Source organism: Monodelphis domestica, chromosome 8 (genome assembly GCF_027887165.1).
Source record: "Monodelphis domestica isolate mMonDom1 chromosome 8, mMonDom1.pri, whole genome shotgun sequence".
Classification (NCBI taxonomy): Eukaryota; Metazoa; Chordata; class Mammalia; order Didelphimorphia; family Didelphidae; genus Monodelphis; species Monodelphis domestica.
The window spans coordinates 187,026,759-187,045,745 of NC_077234.1; the positions used below are offsets into that span (position 1 = coordinate 187,026,759).

Below are 18,987 nucleotides of genomic sequence, written 5' to 3' on the forward strand. Positions count from 1 at the left end.
ACTTAAATGACAAGGGCTTTACTTTTAGAAAGCAAAAGGCTCTCAATAAACTAGAAAAACAAGCTAAGAGACTTACAGATTTGGATTTGGATAAACTGCCCAGGGTCTGTATAGTCTTTGAGATAAGCGTCAGGGTTCTAGAAGTCTGTGGGTCCTATCAAAGGTAAGAAAACAGAAACATTAATTCTACTTTGGCCCAATTGTAATACGGAGAATGCAATATTTAGTACAAGTAACCACTTGGGTGTGACCCTAGAATCATGTCAAAATTATGCAAACTGAGTCAAGCACTCACATGGTCAGATATTTATAAACAGTACAGAAATACATATGCCTTAAATGGACTCAAACACATAAATATCTAAATATATAATATATCTGTTGCTTGCATACAAGAGAGGCATCCCAGTGGAATGGAAACAGAGCTAGTCTGAGGAATCAGGAAGCCCTGGGTTCAAGTTCCAATCCCACACATAATGGCTGATGGAACCTGGTCAGAGTTGATAGAGGGAGCTTCCTCCCCAAGAAACTGAAATCCCAAATCAGGACCAAGGAAAAAAATGCATCAACAGCGTTCCTAGTGCTCTATTTAGAACCAGAATATAGGAAATGAGATGACACCAACGTGAGTAGGGCACTGAGTATTTTCCAAAAGAACTATATGCTTCTTAAAGGTTATACAATCCAGTTGGGGGCTATGGAGAACTCCCACTTCCATTCCAGATGATGGTCTGCTATTGTGGATTGCCTGGCAATATTCAAATGACTTTGGGGTCTAAATGTGAAGGGGGTTCTGTAGAGGATATCAGGCTCCGTGAGAACAGAGACCCCATCTTTCTCATTTTTATATCCTCTCTCCCTCCCCCCACCCCCACCCCAGCACCTAGCCTGTTGAATCAATGAATGAGTTTCCAGTGAGGAAAATATATGGACATGTATATACGTGCTCCGGAACATTTGATTTTCTCTTGGAAAAATCCCAATTAGTGGCAAGTAGACTTTGGAGTTTCTCATTTTTATGTCAAGCAGCTAAGCCATCAAGAACTTTTAAATGTGTCATTAATCACTGCCAAAAGCATATACCACAATCAGAGCTGATGAAAACGAAAATCAAAGGGCAGATCCATGCAGTCCTCTAACTATAGTCAAGCATGGTAAATGGTAAGTATTTCTTATATTCATTTTGTAATAGGCTGATCCCTGACTCCTGGAAAAGGTCATTTTTGCTTCTCAATCTCCTACCTGCTAATATAGAACCCAGAGAACCCGTCAGAAGCCCAACCTCTGTTTACAGAAAAGGTCTGCCATCAAGGGGAAAAGAGGGGGGGAAATCCTTCAAATACACATACCGTATGATGAGGAGTGAGCTGGAAAAGGTTTGGTGAAAGGATGGCAGGAGCAAAGAATCTCAGGAAAATAAAGCTGCTCACAGCAGTATATCTCACATCCAGATCACCTATAACCAAGAAAAGCCATTTTAACCTGGACCACCTGGATTCTAGAAGACAACACGACTTTGTTACTTGGTAGATCGGACCTAAGCATTATCCTAAAGGTGTAAGTTTCCATTGAAGCAAGCATCATGTTTTGGGGGCAGCATCAGGGCTACAAGAAGGGTGGCATCAATACAGAACCATTGGCAGCCTGATATTCCCCTTCCCATTTGTGAGGAAGGAATAGAATAACTACTTGCCCTTTGAAGCTAGCTTTCAGGCTCCTAAAATCCAGCGGGCAACTTACCTCTTCAATAATACTGGAAGATACCTTAGTTATCTTAAAGAGCGAATCCTTTTTTTTTGTTTGCTTTTTAAAGAGTGAAATAGGGTAGCTTCTCTTTGGCTGGGTGAGGTCCATTGCACTTAATAAACCTCAGCTTTGATTGTGGGAGGGCTGGAGAGCCATGCTGTGGTCAATTAGGGTAAAAAAGGCCAAGGATTTCCAGAGCTTTCAATTTTTAGTCCAGCAGAAGCAACTTGGCCAGGCACTAAAGGTTTCTGTTGCTTGGGTTAAATGATCTATAGTACCTATGTGGACAAATATGCAGTCAGGTCCACTTATCACATGGATTGCAGGGCTGGGATATACCAAACATGGTTTTACGGAAATACAAGACTGAATAGTATTTGAGAGGCATCTTGCAAAAGGAATAATTATCTATCTGCAACCTTCCCAGAACTAAGGGTGACTTAAAAAAAGATGATTTCTGATCCTACATTAAATATTAAGGGTGACTTAAAAGAAGAGAAGATTTCTGATCCTACAGAAAAGTAAAGAAATTATTTCAAAATTAGACAACTAAACCAGGCTAGATATGATGGGCAGGTTGATAGCTTCACCTTTCTTTGGCAAACTTCTTCCAGTGTTGTTTCTTTGATTATGTTGGAGATCTCTTCAGGTAAGTTTTCAAAGCAGTCCACAAAGAAACTCATCTGAACTGATATATATATATATATATATATATATTATAAATATATATGTATATATATATAAACAAATATATATATATATATATATATATATATATATATATATATATATATATATATATATATATATATATATATATAAAAACAAACCTCTACTTGTAGAGGTAAATTATCCTTTTTAGTGGACTAATGGGGAAACTTGGATAGAGAAGGATGAAAGTAAAGTGTGATGCAGTAAGGCAAGACCATGACAAATCAGTCTCTCAAACACTATAATTAGACTAGTTAGCAATTTTTCTCCCCTTTTTCCATCCCCTTCTTCATGCTGCCAATTCAGAAGGGTAAAATGATACACATTTTTCCAGAATATCCATTTCACCCTCCTTGCAAAGTGATCTACAGAGATCCACTTCAGTGAAAGGGTGTGCAATGCAAACACAATGCCTCCAATTGACAGTAAGAAGAGACTGCTGAGGAAATTCCAAGTGGGAACACCAAAAGAAGCAATTTATCTGAACTGGAGGGTAGCCAAGACACAGAGTAGGTTCCAACCCTATGAGGAAACTGCCAGGAATTTTTTTTATGGGCCCAGGGAACTAGGGGCCTTATCTTTTAAAGTGCATCCAAAAGAAGATAGCAGGAGAAAATACTTGGGGAAATCCTAAGCAAGGGGATAAATTGCCACCATAAACTCCACTGCAAGATTAAAAAGGCAAAGTGGCAACCTTCTTATCACATCTAAGATGCTCTAGTCGTCTAATTTTGAAACAATTTCTTTACTTTTATGTAGGATCAGAAATCCTCTTTTTTTTCAAGTTGTCATTAGTGCTAGGAGAGATGGCAGATAGACAATTACCAAAAGTGGGAGTGTAATTATTTTTAACTGGGGCAATTCCATCAACAGATATAGGAAACTCACCTTGGAATCGTTTGGCAGCTGATTCTCTCAGTGAAAAGAAAATATCACACATGACGGTTGGGCAGCTTACCCCAGATTTTGTGATAACATTGAAAATGCGATCAACATATTGCCTCAGGTTTTCCTGCAACACATTTCAAATAGATCCAAATATTTTACTGTAAGGTACAAAATAACGTTTCATAGGATTTAGAAGAGAAAACAACCTCACCATTCATCTGCACCATTTTCCCAGTAGTATGTAAGCTTCTTGAGGGTAGGGATTACATTTTTTGTTTTTGTCTTTATAGCCCCCAAACCTAGAAAATTGGCCTTTAGTGCTTGTTGGACAGAACTGTTTAATCTAGGAGACATGTAGACTAAGTGTCTTGGCCACAATGATATAGCTATTAAGAGAGTCAGGAATAGAACTCAGGTCTTTTGATCGCAAAACAGGTGTGCTTTCCCCCCTATGCTATCCAGTGATGTGGCTCAATGGCTAGAGTGCTGGACCTGGAATCAGAAGACTTGAGGGTCAGGTCCATTCTCATATACGAGGTAGCTTTGTACCCCTGGGTAGACCATTAAAAAAAAAAATCACTCTCTGCCTCAGTTTCCCTATCTATAAAATGAGTCCAATAATAGCATCTTCTTCACAGGGTTGTTAGGAAGATAACATGAGGTGTTCATAAGGTATTTTGAAAACCTTAAAGCTTAAAATAAATTGTAGCTGTTATTATTGCCCCAATGCATTATTATCCCAAGGAGAATGTCAGAACGGTGAGGGTAAGTGATCCATAGGGCAGCCACAAAGCTTTCTGATCCAAAGTCCGGAGCACCAGCTAATATCATGGGCTAAGGCCTAGGAAATAAAAAGCAAATCAAAGGAGTAAAGGAAGCCCATGCAGAGAAGGCCTCCCCAAAGGGTGTTTGGAGGCACCGAACGGCCGCCTCACGATGAAATGCCACGGGTTTAAGATACTGGTGCTTCCATCCCTCCTACTGAAATGGGCAGTGTTGATTCCCAGAGAGAGAAGCGCAGAGGAGCATCCCTGTATCTTATAGTCATGCTCTGAAAGCCTATGTCAGAAAATCAGCCTTCTATCCTCTAAATACACCACACGAAAAATGAGAAGACAAATGTAATTATATGATAATAACAGTCATGATTCCCTGAAGACTAGGTGGAAAAAAGAAACATTCCTCCTCCCCCCGGTCTCTCCTTTTCCCCTAAGGTTAATATCTGTGCTAAAAGTCAAGCGCATTAATGGGCCAGGAGTTGGGGAACCTGGTTGCTAGACCTTCCTGTGTGCGCCCCAGGAAGAATCGTTTTCTCTGCCCTTCAGATCCCCCATCTGTAAGATAAGGAATAATAGGAATATTTCTTTTATGCCTGCCAATCTCGTAGAAATGTGGGGATGAATGGGAAAAGAAGTATGATAGTGTTTTTTTTTTTATATGAGAAAGGAAAGAGAGGTTCAGTCCTTAAGGAAGGAACTAATCATTGAGAATTTTTATGAAGAGGAATTCATAATGACTCCTCCAGTTCTGAGACACCAAGGAATAATATGATGAGGAGAATGATAATAGAGCTGAGAATTTAAGTGATAGCCTAGACAGAGCAAAGGATTAAGATAAAAAATGACAATATGAAAAAAGTGGGAAAGAAAAATGGAGGAAGAGACAAGGACAAATGAGAGTAGAAGATGATTGCAATTAAATTCAACAAACATTTATTATACTCTGATTGTATACAAAATACAGCAAGGGGTACTAGAGAAATACATGATCCATAAAGTCTACCTCAGACATAAGACACATACCCAGATAACTATAATATAAAATAATAAATGGTACACGAATTAGAGAATATATGTGAGTTAAAGAAAATTAAATTTGGAAAGGAAAAGGAGGAATAATGCTAATGTCTTAAAAGTTTAAGGTGAAATGTTAGAAGAGCAGGATTGAAAACAGAGACAGAAAAAGAGGAAGGGTGGTAGAATCAGCAATGAAAAGCTGGAAGAGATTGAACCCTACCTCTTTATTTTATAGATAAGGTTGCTGAGGCCCAGGTAGGCTCAGCCAATGAATCAATAAGCAAGAATGTATTAAGCATTTACTGTGTTCCGGGCACCTGGTTAATCATGCTGGGGATAAGAAAGTCCAAAAGACAGACAAACAAAAAGCAAAAACAAAAACCAGTTCTTGCCCTCAAGAAGCTTATATTACACACACACACACACACACACACACACACACACACACACACATGTAGCATATCATGCACGTAGTAAATTTCAGATAAGACTTATGTCCAAGTCCTTTGGCTCCAGTACCCATCACTCTTTCTACTATGATGCCCATCCCTGCCAAAGGAAGAAAGGAAGGAAAGGAGAAAAAGAGGAAGAGGAAAGAAAAGGAAAGAGCCAGAAAAAACAGTCTGGCTTGAATAATTTCACTTGTAGGGTTAAACAAAAAATGGATAAAATACATATCTATTTAAAAGGTATGTAAATTGAAATGAATTGGAAATGCCATAATTGTTTAGAAGTGAGGAATAATAGAATATAGAAGGACACTGTCATGGCATACATGGGAGATGGAAGATTAATAAGGTTGCCTATAGAAATGGATATTAGTGAATTAATAATCAAATGAGAAGAAGGAAGAAAATGAGGAAATGATAAAGGGAAATAATTTTTGGGACAGGGAAATTCATTTGAGGAAAAAATAGAGGTAATTAAACAAAACTTGGCTAGAAGAAAAATCTTTCAATTTCCACCCTCCCAAAATAATCAGTTCTCCAACAGTGATTATCCCCTAGCAATAAGACTTGGAACCAAAGTCTATCAAGATTCACCACACAAAGTAAAACAAGAACCCATAAATTGTCCTGATGCCAAAAAACTAACTAGAGATTGGATTTCAAGTGCAAAATGTGTGCATGGAAGCAAAAAAAAAAGTTATGGGGAGTAATGTCTTACCATATTGTTTTCCAGGTTCTCTCCATCTTTTAATTTTACTGGATCAATTTCACAAGATTTGTGGACTTGGCATATCTGGAAAAAACATTTGCACTAATGACTCCATAAGGAGGGTATCAAGCATATAGAAGGAAAGTGAACTTCGGAGACACCCAGCACTATAGGAATATTCATGTCACCCCACTCGGTTGGCCATTCCACTTCTCCCAAGGAAAGAAGATTTAACCAAGGACCTGATCTGACAATCTCCGACAAATGATGAGATTCCCAAGCTAATTTTTACCCCCATCTTCTCTCTATCCTGCTGAAAACCGCCACACTGCTATGTAACAGCTGACACGCAGCTAAGCTTTGCCAAATGTGGATAACAATTTCTGTTCCATTATAACTAGACCCCATTTTGAAAATGATTTTTTTCCAATTGCTCAAGCCAGAATTTCACTTAATATGCTACTTCATGTGCAAAAGGATCATTTGGTGAAATCACTCGAGGGGGAAATACTTCTTGACAAGTTATCACAGTTAACAGTTTAGGTAGGAAAGTGCTGATTCACTTGGAAAGGAAATGCAAGATCTAAATTTGTCACTCAATTACTACCCTGGGAAGAGAACAATGACATTGTATAGAGAGATAATAAAAAGTCACCCCATTAAACAGCTGCAAAAGATATCTAGCAGTAGCCATACTGCTTTAAGAATGCAGAATGAGTGGGAGTCCTTGTTAATGACAATGAGATTTTTAGGATTGGCTCATTCTGTCTGAGGTTGGATGTTTGTTTAAAGTGGACTTTCCCAAACATGGGAAAAGTGGCATGAATTTTGTCAGACTCTTGGGGGAAACTTCCTCTTCATTAACACAAGTACAGTCCTGCCACTGTGGTGAAAAATAAATGAGGTACAAATCCAAGGTTAACCTACATTTATTAAGTGCCAACTGTATGTAGGGCTGTGTGCTAGGTAATGAAAATAGCAGGATTTTTCAAAGGACTCCAATCCTGCCTGAAAAGAATTTTTATTCAGATTAAAGGGGATAGGAGTGTCTACAATACAAACTGGGGAGTAAAGGTGGGGTGAGAGGCAGGGGCCAAAGAGGAGAGATCCAGAACAAGGAAGATTGGTGGAAAGAAAAAAAATTTTAGTCAGGAAGATCATGGAAGGGTTTCACAGAGGAAGAAATGACAGCTGAGCTTATCCTTGGAGGAACGGCAGGATTTTCATGCCTATTTGAGTTTTCAAGGAAATCTCCATTTCCCATTCAACAATGCTAAAATGATAAAATTAATCAATACCTTTTTATTGGAAGGCTCTTCAGGCTAAATGGTCTTACCTCCTCAATAATTGGCTTTAATGTAACTTGCAGATAATGCATCCCTGCCAGCTTCATCGTCTCATCAATACATTTGGACGTCAAAGAATTTCCTCTGAAAATGGTATTTGGGTCTCTGGAAAAGAACAAATTTTAGTCATTTCACCCCCTTGTTAACACACACACACAGAGAGAAATAAACATTTGCAGTCCTGAGACCCTATTTGTTAATGTCATTCTCTGCTTGGGAGACCTGCTGAAAAAAATCATTCAGTATTTCTGAGCACAATTTCAGATTTTTAGAAGACATTTTCCCTTTCCTTTCTTTTCCTTTCCTTTCCTTTCCTTTCCTTTCCTTTCCTTTCCTTTCCTTTCCTTTCCTTTCCTTTCCTTTCCATTCCTTTCCTTTCCTTTCCTTTCCTTTCCTTTCCTTTCCTTTCCTTTCCTTTCCTTTCCTTTTTTCCTTTCCTTTCCTTTCCTTTCCTTTCCTTTCCTTTCCTTTCCTTTCCTTTCCTTTCCTTTCCTTTCCTTTCCTTTCCTTTCCTTTCCTTTCCTTTCTAAACCCTTACCTTCCATCTTGAAATCAATACTAGGTACTGGTTCCAAGGCAGAAGAGCGGTAAGGGCTAGGCAATAGGGGTTAAGTGACTTGCCCAGGGTCACACAACTAGGGAGTATCTGAGGCCAAATTTGAACCCAGGATCTCCCGTCTCTGGGCTTGGCTCTCAATCTACTGAGACAACCAGCTACCTCCCTTAGAAGACATTTTCAACTACATTTGATGATGCTATAGCGAGGGGTTTTGACCTTTCTATAGATTTTTTTTCTGTGTAAGAAATTCACCAGTTTTTCTCAGATCACAAGTGAAGATAATGATTTTGGCCACTATCTGCCTATCAATGATTTTTTTTTTCTTTTATGAACTTTGTATTACCAAAAGAGAAAAAAAATTTGTATATCTAAAAAAACCCCAAATATGAATTGATTATTTCAGGAGTGAAAATTTCTGGCTGATAGTCTACAAAATGCTACACAAAATAAACTATTTTGTCTTAACCTAAGTAAATATGGAAAATTCTACAATAGTGTGTGTGGTTGGAACTATGCCCCAAAACAAAGCAGTCTTTGCCTCCTGGTAGCCAGTCATACCTGGCACAGAGGTCAGTATACAGAATACTAATTCTTTGGAGAGTGAGATATTTCCACCAATCTTTGGCTCTATTTGCACAGACTTTTTAACAACTGTATCTAGAGGTGGTAATTTTTGTTACCACTTTCATCTTTAGGCTAATTAAAGGATACTACAGCACCCGAAATGGTGAGGGGGAGCTGAACTCAATCCTCAAAGGTAGCCCGTTCCCAAGACATAAATATATAAATTTATATATAAATATATATATAAAAAACATAATATATATTATATCACATATATAATATATAATATATTTTTATATATTGTATATTATATTTTTATATAAAGATATATCTTTATTAACTCATCTAATAGTTTCCTGAAATAAAAAAGGGGATGGTTAAAAAAATGATAACAAGAAAAAGCCTGCTTTAAAAAAATGTCAGTCACCCTATCCTTTATTTTTTTGGTCAAGCACAAAATCATCTAGCTGTGTGACCTTGGGCAAGTCACTTAACTCTTGACCCCCAGTTCTCAAGTATAAAATGATAAAAAACTGGACTAAATGGGCACTATGGCCCCTCCCTCCAAATTTTTGAACCTATGATCTTCTGTGTGTGTGTGTGTGTGTAATAGATAAAGACAAAGGGCAAGTAAAGGCTTAGAACTGACACTAAGCATTATTAGTATTATTGTAACATTATTTACAACAGAATCATTTCCAAGGCAGATGACCAGTAAGCGCTAGGTAACTGGAATTAAGTGACCTCTGCCTAGGGTCACACAAGAAGTGTCTGAGGCCAGATTTGAACCTAGGACCTCCCGTCTCTAGGCATGGCTCTCTATCCACTGAGCTATTCAGCTGCCCTGATCCTATAACATTATGATGACTTTTATAGTCATATAAAATCTAATTTTAATTTATTTCTCTAAAGTAGAATTGCTCCTGTGGGTCAATTTCCAAATACACGTAATAAGAGGGGAAAAAAAGATCTGGACTTGGAATCAGGAAGTCTGATTTGAATCCCAATTTTGAACTCCAGTTGAATCCCATGACACATACTAATGGTAGGACCGAGGCCAGATCTTTGCCTCAGTTTCCTCATCTGCTCAATGGGAATACTGTGGCGCTTGCATCACCAAAAGCATTGACTTTTTGGATGAAAGAAGCCCTTTATAAGCGCTACAGCATCCCGTCAGATAAGCTCTCTTCCTTAAATTCTAGGAGGCTGGGGGGTGCTTTATTTTGTCCTTCCTAGCTTTGCACGCGTGGGATACTCACTGAGTCCTCTTCACTTCTGCGTTGGCGATGGCGCTGATGAAAGGCACAATCTTGCCATAGTGTAAGAAGAGGCGCACGAGTGGGATTGCTGCTTCATGCTTTTCCCGACACACTTCTCCCAAAATATGGGCTGCAGATGCGGAGACAGGCTGGCAAGGAAAAGAGAGATGGATGTTCAAAGAGCACGCGCCCCACCGGCCATGTTTCTTAGCTCCGTGTCCGATTCCCTGGAAGAGGCAGGCTGAGAGGGGAGTGGGGAGGGGAGGCCGGACTAAGACTCCAACCCCTAGCTTGGCCCTTAATGAGCTGTGAGATCCTGGATAAGTCATTGCACCAGGATCTCAAGCTCGCTTTCTCCATCTGCAAAACAAAAAAAGGAGAATTGGCTCAGCCCATCTTTACGTCGCCTTCCTGGGCAGCGAGGTGGAGCAGTGCCTAGAGCCAGGCTGGGGGTCAGCAAGACCTGAGTTCAAATACTAGCTCTGTGATAAGTCTTAGGCAACTCACTGAACCCTGCTTGCCTCCGTTTCTTCCTCTGGAAAATAAGCTGGAGAAGAAAATGGCCCATTGAGGCACTGCCTTTCCTAAGAAAACCCCTAACAGGGTGGGGAAAAGCTGGCCGTGATGGAACAAGAAAAGGTGTCCTCCGGCTCTGGCATTCGCCACTTTGCTCCAGTCCCTGTCACAAGAGGGCAGCAATCAGAAAAGGAAAGCTTCTGCCTCTGAATTCTCCCTGGTGACCAAAATATTGATTGTGCCGCTACAGCAGGATTTCGGGGAAACGAGAATCTAGATAGAGAGCTTCCCTCTCCCCACCCCTTTCTGTGGGCTCCTCATGTCCGGCCACTATAAATACACCTTTCAGGTGAAGATGGAAAACAAAGGTTGTCTGCTGAGGACTCATCGTCGTGCTCTGTTTCAAATGTCCCCAGAGAGCACGGGGGGGATCAGATGGCAAAAATACAGAAGGAGGCGCCCGTCCTGCAAGCTTTCCTTTGGCCATCTCCAGAGCCCAAACAAAATACGTTCACGGAGCAAAGAAAGCAGGCTGCCTCTTTTTCTCACATTCAAACCCCAAATTAGGAAGTTGTACCCACTGCCTGTGGGTTCTCATCAACCGTTATAACTGCAGAAGGCTTGGGTGTGTCTTCCTTGCAGCCAGCATGGGTAGATAACGATCTTTGGTGGGGCGCAAAAAAAAGAAAGCAGGAGACAGACATCTTATGAAAAGCGTAACTATGGGAAGGAAGCAGTTGAGGCACTCGGGGAAACACTCCATCTTTCCCGGGGGGCTGAAGACATGCTTCTGACCATTTTAGAAAGGTCGCCAGAGGTGCGAGCAAGACGATTACCTCGACATCAGCAGATCTGAGCAGGAGGTCTCGAAGAGGGCTGTAATAATCTGAGGAAAACACATGATCTTCAGTATAAACCACATTTAACCTCAGCGAACCCAGGTCACCAGGTTTCAAGGACTTACTGCCATTATCTCTGGGCTGTAGGAAATACCTGCAAAGAGAGGGAGGGGGAGAAAAAATCAAATGCCCATTAGATGTATCTTAAAAGCTCTCCATCTCCTCCAGTTCAGTTCCATTTTTGCTGGTATTCAGCCGTTCAGTCATCTGACTCTTTGAGACCCTGCTTGAAGTTTTCTTGGCAAAGATACTGTAGTGGTTTGCCATTTCTTCTCCGGTTCATTTCAGGAATGAAGAAGCGAGACAAACGGCTACGTGACTTATCCAGGACCACAAGGCGGGTCATTTACAAAGCAGGTGGTACACCTAGCCCCGAGGTGGTCGAGTGAAAAATGCCTTTGGAGGACTCCCTTCAACTAAGAGATGTGTATCAGTCAGGTCCTGGGTGCAAGGGGCAGAAGGTACCAAATGAAAACAAAGCAATCCCTGCCCTCAAAGGACTCCCAGCAAAGGAAAATGAGTCTGTAAGGAGCCCCTATGAACTGGGATGCTCTTGAAAGGCTTCTTGGAAGAGGCCTTGAGTTGAATCTTGAAGGAAGATAAGGTATAAGCTCTATATCTTATGAGGCATAAGATGAGGCAGAGGTGAGGAGCAAGAGTATATGGTAGGCATGAGTGATGAGCGGCACTAATGGAAGGTGAGAAAGCACTGAGTCTGTGCCATGGCCAAGAGTCCAGAATGTGGGCAAGATGGGGTTCATAAAGAAGGTGGAAGCCAGATGAAGAAGCATCACAAGCAAATGGCAAGCTAAGAAGACTCCTTCATCCTGTAGCGAATGGCGAACCAATGAAGGGTTCTGAGCTGTAGTAACATGGCCAGACGTTAGCCTCAAGAAGATTATTTTGGTGACTATGAGGATAGATTGGAGAAGGGAGAGTCATCTAAGAGAGAGGTGGTAAGAGCCTCAACTAGGGTGCTGGGGTAGAACAGAAGGGAAGAGCGAAGAGAAGATATTCATAAGACCCATTCATTGCTCAGCTATTGAATATGGTACGTGGGGGAACCACTGAAGGATACAGGTTGGCAGACAGTCCCCAAGGAAAATCCTTTAGAAGATCTTAGAAGATCTATGGCTAGGAGTGGGTGGGCAGGCTTTCTGTGTTCCTTAATTGTTTTGCTTGTAGTTTTAGGAGTAGTGCCCATACATTTGGATTCAAAAGAAGAAAAGGTGTGAGAAGAAAAAAAACACCACATAGAAAAACAAGAAAGGAGGAAAAGAAGGGAAAGGAAGAAAAAGGAAGGAGAAAGGTGGAGAAGTAAGAGAGATGAGGTCAAGGTGAATCAAAGCAGAAGAATGAAAGGAGAGAAGCAGGATGAGAAAAGTAGAGAAGAAAAAATAGGCAGGACTAGGTAAGAGGAGGAGGAGGGAAATAAGCTTGTAGCAAATAAATTTGAGTTTTAATTATTTTAATGACTGGAGAATAATCTTGGTTGCTAGGGGAAAAGCAATTCAGTTAAACTTTCTAGGGTCTGGTAATTTTTAGTGGTAATTGGTGTTCTTTTTCTTTTTTGTTTCCCTATACCTCTATCCCAGTGTGCCCCATTTCATTTAGCCTCAGTCTTCTTTAATGCAAAGTGATTGTTATAAGACACTGCTTTAATTCCACTTTTCCTGCCAGTTTAAACATTCCATATGAAAATTCTTTCAGTGGAATTTATATTTGGGGTGTCTAAACAAGCTGGGGTATGCATGGGAAACTTAAATGAGCCACTGTACAAAAGACACAAATGTACATAGCTGTTTTTTGAATATACACACCAGACACACATTTCTCAAATGTCCTGTTGTTTTTGCTGAGGGTTTCTTTAAAAAGGTATAATCAATTCATCCTGGAGCAAATCCAGTAACAAGAGTCCATTCCAATCAATGGCTTCATGGGATTGAAATGCAAAATCTTATCCAATAATTACCATCATAGTATACTCAATAAGAATATAAAACACAACATGAATAATTCTCTCTCCAACCAAGTTGTAGCTCAAATATTGGGTTCATATTTTCTATTTCTTTGGCATCCGTTATCCAGTACTCTCACCACTACTCCCATTACCATAAGCCTTCTGCCAAGAGTGTGAGATCTCTGCTCTGCATACAGCAGGCACTCAAATTATTTACTGTTTGTGCTAGTTCTTACAGATACCATTGCTTGTGCTGCCAGCTGCCAGTGCCTTTCCAAAAGTCTGGATTTCACTAGTCAGGTGTACAGGTCCCCCCCACCCTTTTGGACACACTTGAATTGTTGTCTTTGTATCTCTAGCTGCCTAACAATGCCTAGTCACAAGAGTAGGTGCTGAATGTTTCTTGAGAGAGTGATTGACTGGACTGAGATAGGTAGATGGTATAATGATATCATGTGCTAAACCTGGAATCAGGAGTTCGAATCCTGCCTCAGACCCATGCTCAATGGGTGACCTTGGGCAAGTCACAACCTTTTGGTCTCAATTCTTATCAATTCATGATAACTCACATATAAAATGAAGATAATTATAGCTCTGCCCTCACAAGATTATTATGAGAATAAATATTCCATAGGTAAGGTTCTTTGCATACCCTATCTCGAAAAATATCATCATCATCATCATCATCATCACTATTATTACTTAGCAGATAAGTTCCCAGGAGTTTCTTAAGGCACTAAGTGGTTAAATGACTTGCTCAGGATCACATAGCCAGTAAGTAATTGCTAGTGACAAGAGGGAGAATTTGATTTCATGTTCTCCTGACTCTAAATCCAGCATTTTGTCCCCTGCACAGGCAGCCTCTCTTTACGCTGTGTTGTCTGAAAAGCATAGTTATTGACACGTGTGACGTAAGGACTAAAGGGGAACAAGGAAGATGGAGGGAGTGAGGGAAATGGGGAGCGAGGGTTGAGAGGGTGAAGAGATTGTTCTTGCCCTCCTTCCTTTTGGGGAGAGGTAACCCAGTCTTGTCTCCTTGACAGAGGCAGTATGTCTCCTCAGAGAATGGTTCTGAGAGACGGAGGACAAGAATTAGAGGGGAAAACCGTGAGGTCCCACTATTCCTGAGAGGCAAGATGAATTCTTTTGCCTCTGGTTTCCTCAGGGATACCAACTGCTAATTCCCTTCAGGACCTTCGGGCTACTTCCACAGCTCAGGAGAGATGTTTGCTTCTTGGGTCTGGCAGTTTGGATCACCAGGATCCTGGGGCGAATCCCCCTTTTTGGGGAGAGGTATGGCCTTCCCCAGATCTTTAGACATCTTTCTTAGTATTAGAAACTAGCTAGACCTAAACCTAAAGTAGCAGATGATTTATTTGGGTTCAAACAGAAAGGAGTGGTTAAGGAATCAGGTACGAAAAATGGGTGATGACTTGGCCCCCCCCCAAGGTCTAGGGGTTCAAGGCTATCAGCCTTGAGCCCTCTTCTTGCCAGCTGCTGGTTGGTCCCTACTCCTAAGCTAACTAGCTTTGACTACAGGAGTCCATAGGGAGAAAGATGGAAAATGAGGTCTTTGAAAAGGATCTCTGTGGATGGCTTTTTCAAGTCTCAGTCCACAATATTCGCTGATGGTTCTGTGCTGTTGTTGAGAGCTGAGTGAGAGGTATCCAGGGGTTCACAGGGAAACAGTTGATCTCCAGGAGACCCAAGCTTCTTCCTAGCCTAGGAGATCTACCTCTTCTCTCTGGCTCCCAGCTGGAAGTGAGGTGAAGTGAGTGACCAGTTGGAGTTCTCCAAGCTTCAGGTTCCCCCCTGGAACTTGCAGTTTTTTCTTCTTGCATCTCCTCAGCTCTCTCTGCAGCTGATCTCTATCAGAGACTGCTCTTTGCTCAAATTGGATGAACTCTTCTCTTATCTTGCACATGTAACATAGCAGCAGTGATCCTCTTTGTTTATATCTTACTATAACACTAAACTTGGAGTCAGGAAAACCTGAGTTCAAATCCAGATTCAGACATTTACTAGTTTTATGATCCCAGGCAAGTTACTTTACCCTCTTTGCCTCAGTTCTCCATCTGTAAAATGAGCTAGAAAAGGAAATGGCAAACCACTCTGTTATCTTTGCCAAGAAAACCCCAAATAGGGTCATGAAGAGTTGAATATTACTGAAAATGACTGAACAACAGACTGACATGTAACACAGCAGCAGTGATACTAATTTGTGGTCAATTCCATCCTACTCCAACAAATTCAGAGATTGCTTAAATTATTATTTTGTCCTCTAGCCGAGGGTTCCCACCCACTGAATACCAAAACTTGGGAAAAACCCAACATTTTAACCATTTTGGTCAGAAATATTTATAAAATGTATTACACACTTCCTTGTTCTCTCAAGCTCAAGCAATAAGAAAAGTTTCATCTTTTCTTGATAACTCAAGGTCATCGAACTCCCATAGTCCCAACTCCCCTTCATTTTATCATGGAACTTCTAAGACAAAGTCTACATAGCTACACTTCTTTACTACCCACTCACTGGGCAGTCTGGCTTCCTCCTGTTCCATTGAAACTGCTACCCCAAGGTCACTAACGCCCCCTAATCACCAAATCCTAGTACTTTTCTTTTTTTCTGCTCACCACCTAAACAATGGATGCCAATCTGGTCAAAAGCCATACATCTTCTAGCCCACTGAATGTTTTGACCTTGAGATGAAAGCCTAACCTACCTCAACAAATTCAGAAAACACATTCTTCTTCCCTTGGCCATGTTACAAAATGTCGCCAATCTCTTTCCACAGGGGGGCACAGAATTGAGGTCAATTTGAGTTCCCCCAATGTGATGTTGCTGCCCTATACTGGAGGTTTTGTTAGGTTTCATGATTTAGAACTGTACTATATGTTTTTAAACATTAGAGATCTAGATTTTAAAGGGACAAGCTTGGGTTGGCTTCAATACAGTGGAAAGATCACTCACTGTATTTGGAGACAGACCTCCCTGCCCCCTTTTCCTTCTATCTCTTCCTTCTTTCATCCATCCATCTATCCATCCATCCATTCATCCTTCCTTCCTTCTTTCCTCTCTAGACTTACAGGATACTTTAATTAATTCATTTAATATGTTTATTGTCATTGTTCAGTCATTTTAGTTATGTCCAGCCCATCGTGAGTCTATTTGAGATTTTCTTGGCAAAGATATTAGAGCACTTTGTCATTTCCTTCTCCAATGTATTTTACAGGTGAGGAACTGAGGCATTTCCTTCATTTCTTTGTTCCTTCTCTCTATTCCTTCCTTCCTTCTTTTCTTTCTTGCTTTTGTTTTTAAGAAAATTATGATTTCATAGATATAGGAAACTGCCTCTAAGAATATATCATTTTAGTGAGTTGACTGGAGCACGGAGAAATTAAGTGACTAGTCCTGGGGCCCTTCAGATATTATGTGTCCAAAGCAGGACTGCAGACAAGTCTTGTACCAAGACCAGGACTCTACCCATTGATTCCTTACTGTATCTCAAGCACCAGATGAACCTTCCTATTTCAATTCATTTTAAACATTAATTAAGTACCCACTATGTGCAAGGCACTGTGTTGGGCTCAGAGGGTATGACAAAAACTATTATACAAATACTGCTTTAAAGAAGAGGCTTAAAAACCTGTTAAGACTTACATGAACAGATGCAAAGTGAAATGAACAGAACCAGGAGAAAAATGTAAAAAGTAACAACATTGTACAATGATCAATGGTGAATGACTAGCTATTTTAGGCAATATAATGATCTAAGACAATTCTGAAGAATTTAGGATGAAAAATGCTATCCACCTCCAGAGAAATACAGACTAGAGGATACTTTTTTTTAAACTTTATGTTTTTTAGTTCACGTTTTCTTTTGCAACATGGAAATGTTTACTTGTATAATCTACAAGGAGAGAAGAGATTTTGGAACTTAAAATAAAAAAAATGTTAAAAATTTTTGTTCACTTGTAATTGAGAAAAACTAATTAAAAAAAATAAACGACCATTCTAATGACAAAATAGGCACTTTGTGCCTTCCACTTTCTACCCAGCCCTAAGGAGGAGAGTGGATGCAAGGGAGAGAACTACAGGGGGCAAAAGTCCAGGGAAAATGCTATGAGAAGGAGACATATTTCCACCCAGGAGACTTTATGCAGAGGTGGTATCTCAGCTGGGCTTTGAATAGTAACAAAAGGCTTGAGCACAGCCCAGGACTGAGTAACACCACCTCCTCCAGTTCTTTTTTCTGGAAATTTCACTGAAGCTTTTTGCCAGTCCCTAGAATCTCCCTTCCTGTGACATCAGAGATGGGGCACTTGTGTGAGAACCTGCCATGTCTCTAGAATAAGAATGGTCCTCATATAAGTCAGCAAGCTGCCCTGGTATGAAGGCAGCAAAGAACCAAAGGATCTCCCACATCATGCTTACTATGATGGCGATGGAGAGGCTGCTGGAACTTGGATGCGCCACATTCAAAGACACACTCTCAGAGGACTCTTGCTGACATTCTTTCCTCTTCTGACAGCATGAAAATCATTATACTCAATGGTACCTCCTTGATGGACTAAGATCCCATTGTATCATTTGCTCTGAGAGCCTCTTCTCTCGCCACTAGGTCCTCCATTCCTCTAGGCATCTCAGTTCCAATCTTAAGCCTCCCACTGTTTTAATTGAATTCTATTATAATTAAAACCAGGGCAGTTAGGTGATACAGGGAGTACTGGGTTTGTCATCAGAAAGACTCATCTTTCTGAACTGAAATCCAGCTGCGTGACCCTGGGCAAGTCACTTAACCCTGTTTGCCTCAGTTCCTCATCTATAAAATGAGCTGGAGAAGGAAACATCCAATCATCATGGTATCTTTGCCAAGAAAATCCCTAAATGGGGTCTGAAGAATCAGACATGACTGAACAACAACAAATAACATATCATGCTAAGCCTTATTGACCTTGTGAAAGCATCCTTTAAGTCTCAAAATTCTGGGAATGGATTTGGGATGATATAAGTGTAAAATAGGAAATACACCAAAGTAAAGTCAAAGTAAAAATTGGTATGTTAGATGGAGTGTCATGATAAAGAGACCACCCAACTTGGAATTAAGAAATGCTGACCTTGAATCACAGATCCAACATTTAGGCACTGTAGGACCCTGGGCAAGTCACATTTTCTCTGAGCCTCAGTTTCTTTATCTGTCAAATATTTTTTATACTTGTATTACCTACTTCAAATGGTAGTAATGAAGAAAAGGCTTTGTAAACCTTAAAGTTCTACTCTTTATATGCAACTGGTTGGCCCCAGAAGGTGAGGAAGAAAGAAGAGTTGAATATGACGTGCAGTTTGGGAATTTGGGTTAATGGGGAAAATGCCAATAATAGAGAAGCTTAGGAGGAGGACAGGGGTTTGGTTTGTCTGGTGGGGGAGGAAAGAAGAGGAGGAACTTCAGTCTTAGACAGATTGAGTTTGAGGTATTAGCAGACACCAGGCAGAAGCTAGAAATGTAGAACCTGGGCTGGAGGAAGAGAGATTAGATGCAAATAAACAACTGGGACCTATCTGCCTATAAGTGATCACTGAAGCA

At 40.5% G+C, this 18,987-nt stretch overlaps 1 protein-coding gene across 1 annotated transcript in view; it reads right to left on the reverse strand.

Annotated features, from left to right (window-relative positions):
- RASA3 (RAS p21 protein activator 3) overlaps nt 1-18,987 on the reverse strand; it is a 313,259-nt gene that overhangs the window by 50,360 nt on the left and 243,912 nt on the right. The window contains exons 10-16 of the mRNA XM_056808512.1: nt 11,380-11,536; nt 10,028-10,176; nt 7,636-7,750; nt 6,309-6,383; nt 3,346-3,469; nt 1,350-1,456; nt 23-154 (exon numbers count right to left, since the gene is read on the reverse strand). Coding sequence (XP_056664490.1) covers nt 23-154; nt 1,350-1,456; nt 3,346-3,469; nt 6,309-6,383; nt 7,636-7,750; nt 10,028-10,176; nt 11,380-11,536 — 859 coding nt within the window. The remainder of the gene's footprint in view (nt 1-22; nt 155-1,349; nt 1,457-3,345; nt 3,470-6,308; nt 6,384-7,635; nt 7,751-10,027; nt 10,177-11,379; nt 11,537-18,987) is intronic.